The following is an 18361-nucleotide window of genomic DNA, read 5'->3' as shown; positions in this document are numbered from 1 at the left end:
CTCTTCCAGATCCTGAACCCTGAACCACGTGGGACCTGGGGGAACATACACAATTTTTCAGGGAGTTTTGATAATTTCTGAGGATAAAATTATCCATGAAAATCATATCTATGCTTTAAAAATTATTGAATATATTCAGCACGATAATTTAAATATTTGCTTTAACGAATTTATGAACCTGGGGCTATTTTGAACTTGAGTTGCTTTATTTGATAAAAGGCACATACCTCTCCCAACCCCAGAATTTCACAGAAAACAACCAACCACACGTTTTGAGGTGCAGATAGCTTGCTTTTATTTTGTTGTTACTATCTCCAGGAGGTCCAACAATCATAACTAACAATCGAATTTATACGTGCATGAAAAGAACTACATCAGATCGACATTTGGGGCAATTAGTAATGTTGTTTTTAGTTTAACGACAGCTTTATTCTGTTTTTGTTCTTGTTGTTATCTTTGTGCTGTGGCTCATTGCTTAGTTGCCCCAGTTTCTCAGGGTAATTTAAATTTAGAGCTACCACACGAAGGCATTGGCTGCACCCCGGGACCTCCAAGAGTTGGCACTGCTCCGGCATAGGAATACCTGAATAGCTTGGTTAAATGAGGGGATGGCCAGGCGATGTTACTTTTCCAAGCTACCCAGGCACTCTCTATGGTCAGAGGCAGTGTAAAATGAGCGAACAAAGTGCTGGCCGTTGCACTTTGCTCTGGTAATATTTAGGTCATGATAATTCTGAGTGTGACATCATCAGAGAAAATGTAAGACGTTAAAGTGTTGCTTACAGGAGGGTAAATGCAAACATCACCAATGCCTTACATTTCTGATTCAGTAGGTATTGGTGCACATGCCAGGTGATGTGCACAGCATTATCTTTTAGGTGGATAAGACATCTTCAATGGGGAATTTCTCAACCCACTGAGGCATACTTAGACATCAACGTTATGTTGAGGCACAAAGATTAAGTGTTGAGCAGGGTATTCGTTCCATAAGAAACTTTCTCCTACCAACGGTTAGTTTCAGAAATTACATTGTAAAATGTCATAAAATAATGGTACAAAACTTTATAACCGTTGATCCGGCTATATACAGTATGTACAGGTCACTAGAAAATGCATAATATTCTTAGGTCAACAATTAGAAAAGGTTGAAATGCATATTTTGAACTTGGACTCATTTAGGTTGATACAAAACTACTTTTTTTCTTAATATTTACAGATCAGAAAGATTAGTCCATGTGAATCGTTTGTGAAAGGTTAAGGAGGATAAGAGCGCAGGCCCTCTTAAATGGATCGAATATTTATATTCACAGTAGCGGAGTCACATCCAAATTCATTCCCTAAGCTCAGGGTATAAAGTCCACCGTCTTGTTTCTGTACGTCCATGATGATCAGAGTGGTCAGGTCCTCTGTGTTTTCAATGTGGAATCTCCCCTGGTCTTCATTTTGGATTTCTCTTCCACCACACGACCATGTTATTTCTGGCGTAGGCTCACCAGTAAAAGCACAGGCTACTGTTAGAACTTTGCCCTCATCAATGCTGATGTCAGAGGGAAGAGCTTCAATTTTAGGTGGAATTCCTTTATGGAACAGCAACAAAAAAACATGTTAGAATCACAGAAAAAAATTTCCATGTGCTTTCTACTGAATTGTATGAACTAAAGACTATATAGTGCTACTAGGCTTGTCAACCTCTACCAGTAATTTTATTGCTCACCTCTTATGCCTGCTTTAAGCATTTTACTACTCGAGCTCGCCAGTTGTGTCATACTAGATTGTCCCATAAAACTGCTGGAACTCATTCCTACAAAGGACTCTTGCATGGAGGACATGCTTTGGGCAGACATGCTTGCAAATTTCATTTCAGTCATGCTGCTAGCACTGCTGCTGCTGAAACTGCTGAAGGAGGCCTCCTGCTTAGACGCGGACATTTGGACGGACTGAGACGAGAAGCTTCCTTGCAAGCTCGTGTCATCGCTTGTCTTCAATACTACCTCTCTGGGAGGTTCTTCCACTAGAGCTGTGGACCATAGCAGATACGGTGAACATCAATGACATCTGGGTAAGTTGTGACATCTGACACTGACTTACAGAAATGGCAAACTTAAACACCATACACAGAAACGTAACCCAAACAATTTGCTGTGGAAGCTTAAGCAAATACATACATACATACATACATTTGTCAAAAAGCTAGCCCAGTGTTTCCAAGAATTGAATCCTCACGTTTCTATCATCACATTACATGCAGGGACTAGAATCACTGGGAGAAAAATGATTAGTCATCTAGAAAATAATTGATAGATTGCACATTCTGAAAAGAAATGGAACAGGGCAGTCAGTAGCTTTGCCGTGGAAGTTTCTGTTGAGCTGTAAAGAAACTGATCGTAAGAATGAATCCACACAGAGGCCTGTGCCTCTTACCTACGCAATGTAATGAGGCTCCCGAGTCTGCTGTGATCAGAAAACAAAGGCAAAAAAATTTTCTTTTAAAAACACATAAAGGCCTTAAACAGATAAAGAAAATGGCAAAGATATACTTACGAAGGACCGTTAAGGAAGCAGTAGCTGAACATTGGCCACGGAAATTTTTGGCCTTAATGGTGTACTTCCCACTGTCACTTACTGACGCATTTCGGATTTCAAGAGAATATACATTTCTGGAGCGACTGACGCTGATATTTGAAGAAACAGAAACCTAAAAAGAAGGAAAAAAAAGTGTTTCTTTGCCCTCTTCAGGAGTACATGTAGTGTTTACAATTTTCTTCACTAATAAATTCATAATTAAACTTACCGGCAGGTTGTTTTTAAACCATTCGATTTCAGGAGAGGGCTCACCACTGATTTCACAAGAAAAGAGAACGCTTTGTCCTTCGTTAACATTTTGAGATCTGGGCTGTGAGATGAAGGCCGGAGCATCTGAGAGCTCTTCGCTCAGGCTCAAGTCGTACTGACACTTGACGATTCCTTGACTGGTTTTGCCAATGCAGGTGAGGATTCCTTGGTGTTGGTGACTGGCCTTCTTGATGGTTAGGGTCTGATCACTGCCCGAGACGCCGTATCTGTACTCCTCGGAGTTAGTGAGCTCTACTCCATTTAGCACCCATTTCACATCAGTGGCACCAGCAATGTTGGCTTTTAAAGTCACTTTCTGACCATCAGTTATGCTCATCTGACTAGAAAAGGCTTTAATTTCAACTTGAGTGCTGATTTCTTCCATTGCCTGGGAAGTTTTGGTGACTTCTTCATGGACAATGGATTTTTCCAGGGAGGCGGCTTCTGACTTCTTGACTTTTTCAGAAATTGTAACCTTTGAAGCTTCCTCCGTGAGGGCTAACTTTTCTTGAGATTTCACCTCTGACTTCTTGATTTCTTCAGAGATTAAGGCTTTCTGGGAAATTTCCTCTTGGACAACGGCCTTCTGGGATGTGATTTCGGAAGTCTTTTGTGTAGATACTTTCTGTGTCTCAGTGTCTTTTACAGCTAAAAAAGAAACCTCTGTAAGGCAAACTTAATTGGAAAGAGGCCCCACCCTGTACTCCTGTACATTCTGCGAGTGAAGGATCGCAAAGGAAACAGAGGCTGACTTCTGTGTGTAGTGTAGGTAATGCCTAATTCTCTCTCAGTGCCAGTCGCGGAAAACTGCCATGCTTGACTTCTGAAATCAGTGTAATGATTCTTTAAACTAAACTGAAGATGATTTTTATGACTTAAGGGGAAAAAAGTCTTGCAAAGAATAGCCAAAGAATTTGGGAGACATGTGTGTTTTGATGAATAAAAAGAATGAATTATGTTTTAGATGACTGAGATGACACCAAACTAATTTTAATGAGGAAAACTGATGTAGCTCTTTCATTAACTTAGCAAAAGTGAAGGTTTAGGGAAGAAGTACCATTTTGTATATTCACTTGACTTTCTTCCTAAACATGTCTGGGAGCAGGGGCTGGCCCTATGGAATCTTATATAATACCACACACAGTTAGTTACTTCATATGTACTCTTATAAATTAATATTTTTATTGATTTTGAGAGAGAGAGGAAGGCAGAGGGAGAGAAAGAGAAAAAACATCAAATTGAGAGCAAAACATCAATCAGCTGCCTCCTGCACGTCCCCTACCAGGGATTGAGCCCCCAACCCGGGCATGTGCCACAACTGGGAATCAAACCAGCAACATTTTCGTGCATGGCACGACCAACACCCAACTGTGCCACACTGGCCAGGGCTTAATATGTACTTTTTTTGTGAATATAAAAGTATATGCTAACTTCAAATATGTGTATTTCTACATTTGTGTACAAATGCTATTCTGGAATTGGAAAACAGTTTCAATACTTTCTCATGGGTGGGTTTGTGTATAGAAGGAAGTGTTTAGAAATGTTACTTTAATATTGTTTTCTGGGAAATGTTGGTAAGCACAAAAGCCAACCTACCTTTTATGGTTAATTTGCAGCTCGAGGACACAGATCCAGCTGAGTTCGTTACTGTGCAAGTGTAAAGCCCGCTGTCAGAAGTGTCAGTCTTAAGAATTTCTAAGAAGAATCCTCCTTTGTCTTCAGAGAGTTTATATTTACCTCCCTGTGTAATAGCCTGTAGAATGCAAGTGGTTTGAGTTTTAAAAAGTGATTTACTTTTCAACTTTCTCTGGGAGATGGGGAAAAGGTTAATTATTTAGAAGATAAAATTAAGAACAGTTAAGAACTGTTACCTTTCCATCCTTTGTCCAGATGACAGTCGGCTGGGGTTCTCCAGTAACTTTAATGGAAAATTTAGCGATGCTGTCTGAAGAGACAGTTGTATCCTGCAGCCCAGTAACAATTACTGGCTTTGAGGATATTGGCTCAGGAGCTTTTGTTTCCGTTTTCTTGGTTTCTGTTGACTCAGCAGTTTTCTGAGCTGATACCTTGGTTTCTGTTGACTCAGCAGTTTTCTGAGCTGATACCTTGGCTTCTGTTGACTCAGCAGTTTTCTGAGCTGATACCTTGGTTTCTGTTGACTCGGCAGTTTTCTGAGCTGATACCTTGGTTTCTGTTGACTCGGCAGTTTTCTGAGCTGATACCTTGGTTTCTGTTGACTCGGCAGTTTTCTGAGCTGATACCTTGGTTTCTGTTGACTCGGCAGTTTTCTGAGCTGATACCTTGGTTTCTGTTGACTCGGCAGTTTTCTGAGCTGATACCTTGGTTTCTGTTGACTCGGCAGTTTTCTGAGCTGATTTCTTAGTTTCCAATACGCTCGACACCTGCTCGTGGATGCTCTTAAAGGCTTGTCCCATGAATTGTAAGTTAGTTTTGGAAGTTCCACCTTCCCCAGAAATTTCACAAACGTATTCTCCGCAATCAGATTCAGTGAGGTTATGGATTTTGAGCTCATAGGTACCATCTGCTGAATAATGAAACTGGAAATGCCCATTTTCCTTCAGTTTCTTGCCATCTTTATACCAGGCGACCTCTTTTGCACATAATACACTGCTTTCAACTGCACAGGTCAGCTTTGCGATGTCTTTAACAGCTTCTGCTTTCAGGGACTGAGATATCTTGGGTGGGGCAGAGACTGGTAGCTGCCCAACTTTCTCTGTTGCTGTGGGTTTTTTCTCTGTGGGTGATACGGCTTTTGGGGGAGAAGTTACCAGTTCTGGGGATTTCACTCGTTTTGGAGACTTAACTCCTTCTGGGGATTTCACCTGAGGCTCTGGGGATTTGACCTTCGGTGGTGAAGTCACAGCCTTTTCAGTAACTCTGGACTTCTGAATAGTCAGAGTGAACTGTGCTTCTTGCCTCCCTTCACTGTTTTCTACCACCACGCTGTAGTTGCCCTCATCAGAAGCCTGGACTGAAGAGATCTCAAAGGTGGACTTGTATTTTGTGGTGGTCACTTGGTGGCGGGTGGAAGTACTGATCACTTGTCCTCCACGCAGCCAGGTCACAGTTGGTACTGGCTCACCATCGGTGTCGCAAGAAAACCTTGCAGACTCTCCCTCAGAGACAGTTATGGACCTTGGCTTGGTTAGGATTCTTGCTTCCAAAGTGGACTTGATCTTTCTGTGTGTGGATTTTTCTTCCAGCGACTTTTCTTCTACTGCAGCCCTTTTCATTTCTGCAGATGCGTGGTGTTCATATGATGAGAGACTTTCCCTTGTCTCTGTCATCTGCGACTTCATTTCCCTGACTGAAGAAGAGGCTTCCATCTCAGATGTTCTCTTGAACGATGAAACCGCATATGCCTCTGTTTTGGTCAAGTCAGGGAAAAGGGACCGGGGGACGTCCTCATCTCTGCGCCGGGAAGCGTAGGTGGTATAATCCCCTCCTGTTACATCCAAGGTCGCGTAGTCAGAAGCTTCACCTTTGTAGTTGGTGCACACGGCGCGATATGTTCCGCTGTCATCAATATGACAGTCTAGAATTTCCAGGGTCAGGACCCCACTCATGTTGGTGTAATGAATCTTACTGCTCTCTTGGAGTTCTACACCATTATGGTACCATTTAACCTCAGCAGTTGGCTTAGACTGAACGTTTAGGATAAACCGGGTATTCTGGCCACAGGGTACCCTGTGGGAGCGCATTCTCAGTGTAATCCGAGGGGCATGGTCCAGAGTAAAAGGCTGCTGACTCAAAACTTCATACTTCCTTTCTGATGTCTTCTGAGTCTTTAAAGCTGCCTTCATGGACTCATACCTGGAAAAGATATCAAATCTTGCTGACCTCTCAAATCTTGAGAGTGATCTCTCACTAGAGACGGGGCTGGGGGAACGTGGGCGAGTTCTCTCTGGAGTGGGAGACCTTCTCTCTGTGTCATCTTCGTATTCCTCAGCTGGTTGTGGATGTGATCGGATCAGTTCAGACACCGGCCTCATTAACTCAATATAAGTTGGAGACAGGGAGCGCCGTCGTCTCAGAAGTCTAGACACAGATGAGGATGACTCTCTTTGAGCACGTTTTGTGATTTCGTATTCTTCCTCAATTTCTGTGATTTCTGTCACTCTTCTCTGTTGCTTTGATTTCTTTCTAGACTTTTGTTCCTTTGACATGTGGTCAAGCTCGCTTTTGTATTCTGAGAGACGATGGGTGGTTGTAACCGGACGAAGCAACTCTTCGTCCTCCTTCTCAGCCATGATTCGCTGCCGTTGTTTGGGCTGCCTGTAGGAGGCCTGGGCGTGCCGCTCCCGCAGTTCTGCATAACTTGTACTAGTGTCAGCCTTGGTTGGGATGTGATAGGTTGAGTATCTGAAGTCTTTTCTTGTTTCCTCCATCTTGATATGAGCCTGTGGGGAAGAGTAACGCAGACTAGAAAGCTCAAAACGTGGAGGGCTCCGGCTTGGGGGTGAAGCTGAAAAACCCAATTCAAGCTCCTCTTCAAGACGCAGCCTCTCTTCCTCCGTTCTTTTCATCGCCAAGTAGTCATCAATGGGAAGGAGTAATTCTTCATCTGAGATGTCACCAAGGGAACGTCTTCTAGGTCTGTAGTAGAAGGCGTAGTCAGGAGAAGGTGTACGCCGGCGGGCTGGCCTCACTATTTCAAGGTCATCTTGGGTCAATTTGGGAATGCGCCATCTGGGTTTGTATTGATCCGTAAAGCGTGGAAGAGGCGTCACATAGAACTGTTCCCATCTTGAAAGGCGGATGCGCTTTTGTCTTTTCTGTACAATTCTGTCAATTTTCCCCGGCATTTCAAATTGATCACGTATCTTTTTGTACCATTTCATGTCAGACATAGGCACAAACTGTTTAATGCGTTGATCTTCTTCTATGACGGTCCGCTTGTGCTTACGTGGCTCTGGTACTTCATAGGGCATCCGGAGTTTTCTCTCCTCTTTCTTTTCTTCGGTCTCAAGTCGGAATTCCCCCTTTACGGTCTTGGTGCTTACAGCTGGCTTGTAGAGGATGGCAGCTTCTCTCAGAGCCTCTTGGGCTACCTGTGTCAGTGGCACAGATTCCGTTCCAGAAAGAATTTCAGCCATTCTTATTGTCTTGTCGATTTGCTTCTGTACGTGTCTTTCACGCTCCTCTTTACTCTTGAATTCTTGTTTGACGTACCTCAAGCGCTCCACTTGTAGGTGAGCCTGGCAGCTGGTGGATCCAGCTGTGTTTGTGGCTGTGACCCTATAATAACCAGTGTCTTCAGGCAAAGTATCCCGGATGTGCAAAGCATAATAATCCAAGCCTTCGTGGATAATTTCAATGGTAGGCCCAAGGGACAGGGGCTGACCATCTTTCTCCCATTTTAATGTTGGCGGGGGGATGCCAGAAACTCTGATCTCAAAGCTGACACTCTGGCCTTCTTGGCATTCTGCATTTGCCAGTAGCCTTTTGAACATGGGTCTTAAGGTTGTATCTGCTGGAGGTGGGTGTGGGGTTACAGTCAGTTTTGCTTTACAGCTGTCTTCACCGTATTTGTTTCTTGCCACAATAGCATATTCAGCATCATCATCTGTTGTTACACTGTTGATTGTTAATTGGTAAAGACCCTTGTCAGACTCGAATGTGTATTTCTTGTCATCATCACCTGGTTTGATTTTCTGACCTGATTTATACCATGTTACACGAGGCTCTGGGTGGACAGTAATAGTTACTCCAAATCGGACGTTTTCACCCACATAAGCTGTCTTGTTAAAGAGAGGCAGGGTAAACTCTGGTGGCCTTTCCAGGAGTCTCATGGTATCTGTTCTGCGCTTCATTTTCTTCATGGTTCTACGGAAGTAATAGTCATAAACTTCCCTCACACCTTTAACAAACAGCTCTGCATAGGAACTGTCTTCACCGTAGTCATTGACTACTTTGCATCTGTAGGTGCCGTCGTCGAATTTGGTAATGTCTTTGATGTACATGGTAGCCACTCCATCTTCATAGGTGATTTCGTATTTCTCACTGTTCTCCAGCTGTCTGACACCAAAGTACCAGGTCACTTGGGTAGACTGGTCATAATTTTCAATTTTGCAGACATACTTGACATATCCTCCTTCTTCGCCAACTGCATGCATTATCTGCCCAGAAATTGGGCCAATTTCAATGGATGCCACTTTAACTTTAGCAACGCTCACTCCCTTTTGAGATCGAATTGCACCACCACAGGAGATTCGGGCTGCTGACACAACCATGTTGAGGTCTTTCTTGATCAGAGTGTGGTAGTACCGCCGGTGTTTTAATGTCCTGATAACTTTAGTACTGACTCTTTCTGTCTTCTGCTTCAGCCATGGGTGCTGGAGCGCTTCAGATGCTGTCATGCGAGATTTTCTCTCTTTCACTAACAGCCGGTCAACAAAATCCATGGCTTCGAGGCTGATCTCTTTGAATGCCTCCTCATCAAAAGTATATTCGGGATTCCTGATGTTCTCAATCATCTGTTGGTTAGTCTCAGCCAGGAATGGATTGATACCACTCAACAGCACATATACCAGTGTTCCAAGTGACCACATGTCTGTGGCGGTGCTGACAACATCATGCTGGTGGACTTCAGGTGCATAGTACTCAGGGGCAGTGAACAGAAGCCTGAAGTTGTCCCCTGGCTTCAGCTGACGGGCTTGACCAAATTCTATGATTTTAATGACGGAGCTTCGTCTTGTTTGGTAAATGATATTTTCGGGTCTAATGTCAAAGTGTCCAATACTCTGACTATGTAAGAACTCAAGAGCTTCGCAGACCTGGCGAACATAACTTACAATTTCTCTTTCAGTAAGTTCAAAAGCACTGGTGTTAATGCGTTCAAATATGTCAAGTCCTGATATGAACTCAAAGATCATAACTAATTCTTCCATGCTTTCAAATGATTCGTGGAGGTATAAGATGTTTCTGTGCCTAGCAATATTTAGAATGGAAATTTCCTTCTTTACCAAAACCTGATCGGTCCCTTTGACCTTCACAAATTTAGCCATGTATGTCTTTTTTGAGGATGTTTCAACACAACGGTGGACAATTCCAAACTGACCACGTCCAAGATCTTCAGCAATCATATATTTCTCATAGAGTTCCTTGGTTGAAGAATGAGATGCTTTAGTCATGGAAACTTCCATGGTTTCATCTACCTCTTCATCATAGTTCATAGCTCTGGTCTTATCTTCTTTGGTTACGGTTGGTTCTGAAGGTTCAGAAGGCTTGCTCAGGCCAAATTTATTTTCCGCTATTACACGGAACTGGTAACTTGTTTTTCCAAATAAGTTGATCACTGTATAACGTGTTTCTCGGGCCTGTCCTACACGGAGCCATCTTTCTGCAGTCGTTGCACATTTTTCAATAATGTAGTTGGTGATTTTGCTGCCACCGTCAGTAGCTGGCTCAGTCCAGGTTAAGTTGACAGAATCTCGTGCGACGTCACTAACTTTGACTCCTCTGGGTGGGTCAGGAACATCAGCCACCTCCAGTTCAACGGTCTTCTGATCAATTCCAAACCTGTTTTTAGCACAGACCACATAGAAACCAGCATCTTTTCTCTCTACTCCATTGGGGAAAACAAGTGATGTGAAAGACCTTGTGACAATAACTTGGTAGTGGCCGTTATTGTCGATGAGATCTTGTCCTTTCTGCCAGGTGATCACGGGATCTGGTTTGCCGCTGAAAGGGATCTTGATGCTGATCACCTCACCTCGGAGAGCATGAACAGCTCCCATGCCCTCAAGAGTTTTAGGCAAGTGTATCTTAGCCGGGACTGTATCGGAATAAAAGGAAAAAGAATATAGTTTAGAAACACCTAACACTATGTAAGTGCAACAACCCCCCCTCCAATTAATAGTGTCATCTAGCACCAAACTTATGTTTACTAATTTGCTTTTACCTTCCACTTCCAAGGAGGCAGTGCCAGACACAGATCCCCCTTGGTTGGTAGCTCTGACTTGGTAAACTGTGGCATCGTCATCCGTGACACTTGCAATAATGAGCTGATGGTAGCCACCCTTAAACTCTTGAATCCTGTACTTTAATCCATCAGCAATGATTTCTTTGCCTTGTCTGTACCATTTCACAATAGGTTTTGGATGGCCAGTCACTTTGCAGACCAAAGTAGCATTGCTCTGATATCTGACGTTTAGATTTCTTAGTTCCTCTTTAAAGTGTGGTGCCTGAATCGGGACATCAGATTTGGGAGTGACAGGTTCTGATATTTCACTCCATTCGCTTTCCCCACCTAGGTTTTCACACTTCACACGGAACTCATATTCAAGACCTTCAATAAGGTTTTGCACTGAGAAGACAGTTTCTCGAATTTCTTCTGTTGTCACCGCAATCCATTTATTCTGCTTCTTCTCACGCTTCTCAAGGTAGTAATTTCTGATCTTTGCACCACCATCACTGGCAGGTGGCTTCCAAGCCACAACACAAGACTCTTTCGTGACAGCAGAAATAGTTGGCTTGCCAGGAGCACTTGGCTTTTCTATTTAAAGTAAATAGACAAAAAGGATTTGAGTCATGAGGTGAAACAAGCAGCTTTATTAAAAGCTGATTAAAAAAATAAAATGTGATAAACTCAAAGTTCTATTAAGAATAGCTATTACAGCCCTAACCAGGTTGGCTCAGTGGATAGAGCGTCGGTCTGCGGTCTTAGGGATCCCAGGTTCGATTCCGGCCAAGGGCATGTGCCTTGGTTGCGGGCACATCCCCAGTAGGGAGTGTGCAGGAGGCAGCTGATTGATGTTTCTCTCTCATCGATGTTTCTAACTCTCCATCTCTCTCCTTTCCTCTCTGTAAAAAATCAATAAAATATATTAAAAAAAAAGAATAGCTATTACAGAAAAATGAATGGATTAGTTTGTGCTAAGGAACTAAAAAAACACAAAGTTCCTTTTTAAAGAAGAGATAGGGTATATACATGGGTGGGCAAAAGTAAATTTATAGTTGTGAGTATGCAGAGTTTATTCTTATAATTTATTAATTACTATGTTATTTTCCATATAAACAACTGTAAACCTACTTTTGTCCAGCCCGTATTTGTCCTTTTAAATATGTAAAAGTTCAAGTGAGATAAAAGGTTCTTGTGCTTTACCGGAATTTTTGCTATTTCCTTCCAAAATGTATTTCTGTTACAAAGACTTTTATGTGAAGATATTTTTATGTAAAGAATTTTGCCATGTGAAGATTGTAGCGGATGCACAAGAGGCTGTACTCACCAAATGGACTCTTAATGATCACAACTGAGGGGACCTCTAGAGGGTTACTGATGCCAAAAGTGTTCTGAGCCGAAACCCGGAAGTAGTAGCCAGCATTTTCTGTGAGGTTCACAATTCTACAGGTTGTCACTGAGATGGCTGAAGACACCAATTGCCATTCAGCCCCTTCCTTGGCCTCACATTTCTCCACCACATAATTGGTGATCCAGGAGCCTCCGTCATCTTCTGGTGGCTTCCAGCTGATCACTACCGAGTTCTTTAATAGAGCTTCAATCACAATGGGTCCTGTAGGTTTGTCTGGTTTATCTGTTGGGGGAAAATACAATAGTAGTGGTTTTTGTGGTGTGTCTCCCAAGAGCTTTTCCCCTTTAAAAATAAAAAAACAAAAACACAGAACACTGAAACTGAAAATAAAATACCTTGTATTTCCACATCAAGGGTGGCATCAACTGTTCCGAAAACATTGCTGAGCTGAACTTTGTATTTCCCAGCATGAGTCTTCCGCTGGACATTCTTCATGACGAGATGAGTGTAGTGCTCAGTGTTTTCAATAGCAGTGTTTTCTGAGTTTTGCAGAAGTTTCTGGCCATGGAACCAAGTGATGGCAGGTACTGGACGACCAATGTACATAACATGAAGTCGAAGTGTTGAGCCCACCGCACCGTAGTATTTCTCTTTCAGTGGGTAACCAGGATGGAACTGTGGTGTTGCTTGCAGGAGAAGCTTGCTACTGGTTTCTGTCTCTCCAACCTCATTAGTAGCTATGCAGGTATAAACGCCTTCATCTTCTTGTTCATCTGTCATCACTGTCAGAGTATGCGTGCGTCCATCTGAAGACATTTTGTACTTCCGGCTTTGCACCAGCTCCTTACCAAATCGGTACCATTTAATGTCAGGAAGAGGCCTTCCAAGGATCTGGCATGAGAGTTGAGCAGCTTCACCCAATTTGGTGGTAACATCCTCCATTTCTTTGCGTACTCCTGGCGCCTCTCCAGCTGAAGGATATGAAAGATAATATTAATGCATATTGTTACTACTAATTCTATAACCCTTTGTCCTTGTATATCAGGAATTTAAAGTGTTGTTATTGACTTACACTTTATTAGACACCATGATTTACATGCGTCTCATGCTTAAAAACTCTTTGCAGTGATTTTGCTGGGGTCATATGGAAAACAGGGATTCGGTGAGGACATTATTATGCAGAGTGATTTTTCTCTTTATAATTGGGAGGTATTAATGACGTATAGAGTTTTGGGGAAATAGGAATTCTCTTTATAAGTCTGTAGTATCTTTGCCCCTACGTAGGTTCACTGAAGTTGGGTACATTTGTTAACCCTTCAAGTCTTGTTAGAAACTATAAAAAAATACAACCCATTGCATTCGAGGGAGATCCTATTCCAGGATTGTGTTCAGTTCACTGCACCTAACATCTACTGGGGTTATGTGTTTAGGATGGCTTCCCATAGAACCTACCCACTACGCCTTGTGTGTGCATATGCCAAAGTGAGTGATTCTTTCCATACATTTGCTCCCCAATAAAGGTTTCTGGAGATCTACTTAGTTTAGATGAAGAATTAGCCTTAATATGTTACTTAGTTTGTAAATCATAGGCAGAGAACTAATGGCTACTTACATGTTAGTTTTGTCTTTACAGACATAGCAGTTCTTCGAGGTCTGCTAAGCCCAGCCTCATTCTCAGCAAAAACTCTGAATTCATATTCAGTAGCTTCCAGCAAACCCCCTATTGTGAATTGCCTGTCCTTGATGCGGTCCTTATTGCTCTTCTTCCAGGCACTGTCTCCAGATTGTCGGTATTCAACCCAGTATCCAAGGATGTCTTTGCCACCGTCACATTCAGGTTTCTCCCACTGTAGAGTGACACTATCTCTGGAGATTGAAAGAATCTCAAGTTCTCCAGGTTGGCTTGGCTTATCTGAAATAGTTTAAAACAATTGAAAAGAGAATCAACTATACTGCTGAAATAAAAGAAAAAACCCAAAGATGGCTTGCCCCTTTGATGTTAAGCCCTTCAAAAAAACCTCTCCTTACCAAATGGATCTTTGCAAATAATTGGTTCAGAAGCAGGGCTGGTCTCACTTAGGCCAACATCATTCTGTGCTATGACTCGGAACTGATATTCAGCATCAGGAACGAGCCCCGTCAGGGTGTACATTGTGGTCGTTATCTGAGTCTTATTGTGCCTGACCCACTTGTCAGTTGATGTCTCCTTGCGTTCGATGTAGTAGCCTGTAACTCGAGAACCACCATCGTCTTTGGGCCGGGACCAGGACAGGCTGACAGAACTCTTGGTCACATCGAGTACTTCTGGAGGATTGCTTGGAGGCTCTGGAGGATCTAAGGATATAAGTAGAAAACACACATGTGTTAGAGTATAGTGCCAAATCTCGTCAGCGGATGGCTTCATTTCAAAACAAGAGTACCGAAAGAGTTTTCACAAGGTTGTGGTTGGAAGAGCACTTACTTAGTGGTGTTTTTGGTATGACTGGTTCCTCGGATTTTAAGGGTTTGCTGATACCAAACTGGTTTTCTGCTGAAACACGGAAATGGTATTCCACATTTTCTTTGAGGCCTTTTACCACCAGAGATGTACCTCGGACTCTGGAATCAATGGTATACCAGGCGGCTTTAGGCACTTCTCGTCTCTCAAGGATGTAGCCTAAGATGTCGGCACCACCATCATCGGCAGGGGGTCTCCAGCTGACCCTTACAGAGCGAGCTTGTATGTCATCATATTCAAGTGGCCCTTCTGGAGTGTTAGGAATTCCTATCACCTTGACCTTGATGTAAACAGCCTTCTTGCCACATTTGTTTTCCAGAACCAGGTCGTACGAGCCAGAATCATCCCTGACTGCTTCTTTGATGACAAGCTCAGTGTGTGTTTCAGAGGTTGCAATCATGGCACGCTTACTAATATCTTGGCCTTCTTTGGTCCATTTACATATTGGGTACGGTTTTCCTTTGATTGGAATGGTAAGTCTGATGACTCCACCTTGTCTTACAAAGAGACCCTCCTGGTATCTTTCATCAAGTTCAACATCAGGATGTTCTGGAAAAAAGGGTAGGTTGCAATTATCGTTTGTGTGTAGGAGAGGGGAGGGGAGGGGAAATAAGTCTTAAGGCAATTATAGAAGAAAGTAAGTGATTGTGTATCTTACCAAGCATTTCGGTGATTTTGACTGTTCCTGGTACCTCAGCAGGCTCTCCAGGTCCACCAGCGTTACAAGCGAGGATACGGAATCTGTATTCAGCACCCTGAGGTAGGTGTGTTAGAGTATATTCCCGAATCTTGGTTGGGGTGGTATTACATTTGGTCCATTCATGTTGATCTACTTTCTGCATTTCAATCAAGTAGCCTGTGACTTTAGATCCGCCTTCGTCTTCTGGAGGGCTCCAGGCCAGGGAAACGGACGTCCTGGTTGTATCAGTAACTCTCGGGTTTTGTGGCTTTCCTGGAGGAGCTGGGAATAAGAATGAGATCACAACAACAAACTTGTTAAAATTGTTGAAAGTTGAAAATCAACTGTGCCACCTAACAAATCCACTGAGTGTGGAAACATGGACTATTAGCATTATAATATTTTTTGTTTTGTAAAAATTTCATTCATTTTAGAAGGTAAAAAATACTAAAAGTGCTTGTTTTTTCCTTTGTCTTAAATATGCTTTATTTACAATTACTGTTACTCTCTCAAATTTATCATCAGTTTTTAAAATGCTTTCAGAAATATTAACTTGCTTAAAATTTTTAACTGGAGTCCCATTTTAAAGAGGGGAAAATAGGCTCCAGAGAAGACTATAAAAGTTATTTGACAAAAGCTCCCAGGGTCGAGAGTAGGGAGGGGATTGACGACAAAGGGATGCAAGCAAGTTTTTTGAGTTGATGGAAATGTTCCGCATTTTGACTGTGATGTGGTCCTACAACAGTATAGCTTTCAAAACTTAACAGACTTATACATTTCAGAAGGGTGAATTTTACTACATCAAATTATACCACAATAAACTTGACTTATACAAAATGTATTACCAATTGGATCCATGGCAACGATGGGTTTAGAAGGACGACCGGGTTTTCCAGTCCCTCTCACATTAATGGCCGTGACACGGTGTTCATATTCTAAGCCTTCAATAAGGCCAGTGGAACGGTACCGCGTCATCGTCACTGCTACTTTATTTACACGGACCCATCGCTCTGCTCTCACTTCTTTGCGCTCCACAATATATCCGGTCACTTGGGAGCCACCATCGTCTTCTGGTGGGTACCAAGTGAGTGTCATGCCATCACGGGAGACATCAAATATCTCTAATGTTTCTGGAGGTCCAGGAATACCTGCAGCAAGAAAAGGTGACACAATATTGGCAATATGAATAAATTAAAGACTCATATATTTGTACCAGTGTGTTACCTTTTTAAATGGTGTATAAGACTCCTGTGGCTCTTTTTCCAATCTTTTCTTTCTTTCTTTCTTTTCTTTTCTTTTTTTTTACTCTTCTTGCTGTTCCTCATTTTCTTATATTTTATAAACATTTATTGAGCATGCATTCTTTCTCCCACTTTATCAGAACCAGCCTGTCCTTCCTTTCTTCCCTCCCTCTCTTCCACTTATCCCTCTCTCCTTTCCTCCTTTCTTTCTTTCATTAGAACAAAAATCTAACCACGTTGAAAACCTCCAAGAAAAGGGGAGTTAGAAACCTTAGGACGACCCTGGGTTAATTTTGTGACCTATTTTTACTCACATCAGGACACATTAAAAACAGATTCCTTTTTGTTAACATTCAGAATCAGAGGAGGGGAGAATGGAGGAAGGGTCCAAGGACTTACTGATGCTGCTGCGACATTCTATGATCTCCGACTGCAAGTAAGAGCCAATCCCGAAGCGGTTGGTTGCGGCCACACGGAACACATACTCGTTTCCTTCGGTGAGTCTGGTGAACTTAAATGTCGTTCTAGTCACTGATTCAGACACTGGCAGCCACCCTGGACGGTGGGCATCACGTTGTTCTACCACATAACCACTCAGTGGAGCACCGCCATCCAATTCAGGTGCTTCCCAGGAAATGGTAACTGAAGTATCCTCAATTTCATCAACCTTGATAGGCCCAGTTGGTGGACCAGGCTTGTCTATGAAAGAAAAAGAAATCCAGGGAATTAATTTTCACTTCAAATCCAAATTGGGTGACTGAATGTCAGCAACAGTTTGCATGTGTCTTGGTTACATGTCCTTACCAAGGATGATAACTTTAATGGTCTCTGAAGTAGTTCCAGTTACATTTTTCAATTCAAGTGTATATTCTCCAGTATCTCTGATAGTGGTCTCACGGATGGTTAATTTTGCTACTTTTGTCTGAGTTTCAACTGTGATACGCTCTGATTCTTTTAGTTTAGAACCAGCAAAGAACCATGAAGCAGCAGGAGGTGGACGACCAGCGATAGGTATCACCAGCTCTACTGGTCTGCCAGCTGGGACATGGATGGTCTTTTGAGGCATCGTAGAGAGATCAATTGTTGGCAACACTATGAGAAAGAAATGAGGCATTTGTTCTTAAACATTATTTCTAAGGACACAGTGTCATGATTTCTGAATGTTTTCTTTATTTTACTTTACTATTATTGCTATTTTTGGCAAGTGGGTACATACCTCTGAGATCTTGTATAGTCACGGGTGTGATGATCTCTCTTGGTTCTGACACACCTTTCTCATTTTGTGCCCTTACTCTAAATGAGAACTGTTCACCTTCATTTAGGGAAACAACAGTGTGCTCTAGGACTGTGGGTTTTAATGTAACAACCTTCATCCATCTGTCAGTGCCAGCTTTGGAGGCCTCAAGAACATATCCAGTGAGTCGGCTACCACCATCATAGAGTGGTTTTTCCCAGGCAAGGGTAACAGTTGACTTGGTGACATCGACCACTTCCAGTTTTGTAGGCACCAAAGGCACTTCTGAGACTAGCACTGCATCAGATGTTTCACAAGGCTCTCCGATGCCATAAATATTTTCTGGCAACACTCTGAAATAGTACATGATTCCTTCTATAAGTCCAGAAATTCGGTAAACTGTCTTGCTGCATTTGGTAGTTACTGTTTTGAATGCTCTCATGGCAGCTTCACGCTTCTCAATAATGTAGTTGTTGACTGGAGCTCCACCATCAATTGTGGGGATTTCCCAAGTAATGGTCACAGAATCTCTTGATACTTCCTTAACTGTCACTGAAGGACAGGGACCGGGAGTATCTAAAAAGTAGAATGAAAGACCCATAA

General features: G+C 42.5%; 1 protein-coding gene across 1 annotated transcript in view; it reads right to left on the bottom strand.

Annotated features, from left to right (window-relative positions):
* Positions 1–270: 270 nt before the first annotated feature.
* TTN (titin) overlaps positions 271–18361 on the bottom strand; it is a 283199-nt gene continuing 265108 nt past the window's right edge. The window contains 17 exon segments of the mRNA XM_015561820.1: positions 271–1577; positions 1715–2017; positions 2542–2695; positions 2792–3480; positions 4429–4585; positions 4704–10630; positions 10757–11350; positions 12084–12389; positions 12503–13078; positions 13720–14019; positions 14136–14441; positions 14569–15153; positions 15263–15565; positions 16129–16431; positions 16924–17223; positions 17329–17616; positions 17741–18334. Coding sequence (XP_015417306.1) covers positions 1282–1577; positions 1715–2017; positions 2542–2695; positions 2792–3480; positions 4429–4585; positions 4704–10630; positions 10757–11350; positions 12084–12389; positions 12503–13078; positions 13720–14019; positions 14136–14441; positions 14569–15153; positions 15263–15565; positions 16129–16431; positions 16924–17223; positions 17329–17616; positions 17741–18334 — 11981 coding nt within the window. The 3' untranslated portion in view covers positions 271–1281.

Source organism: Myotis davidii, unplaced genomic scaffold (genome assembly GCF_000327345.1).
Source record: "Myotis davidii unplaced genomic scaffold, ASM32734v1 scaffold370, whole genome shotgun sequence".
In the NCBI taxonomy this organism is placed as follows: Eukaryota; Metazoa; Chordata; class Mammalia; order Chiroptera; family Vespertilionidae; genus Myotis; species Myotis davidii.
This window is presented reverse-complemented; position numbering and strand designations above follow the sequence as displayed.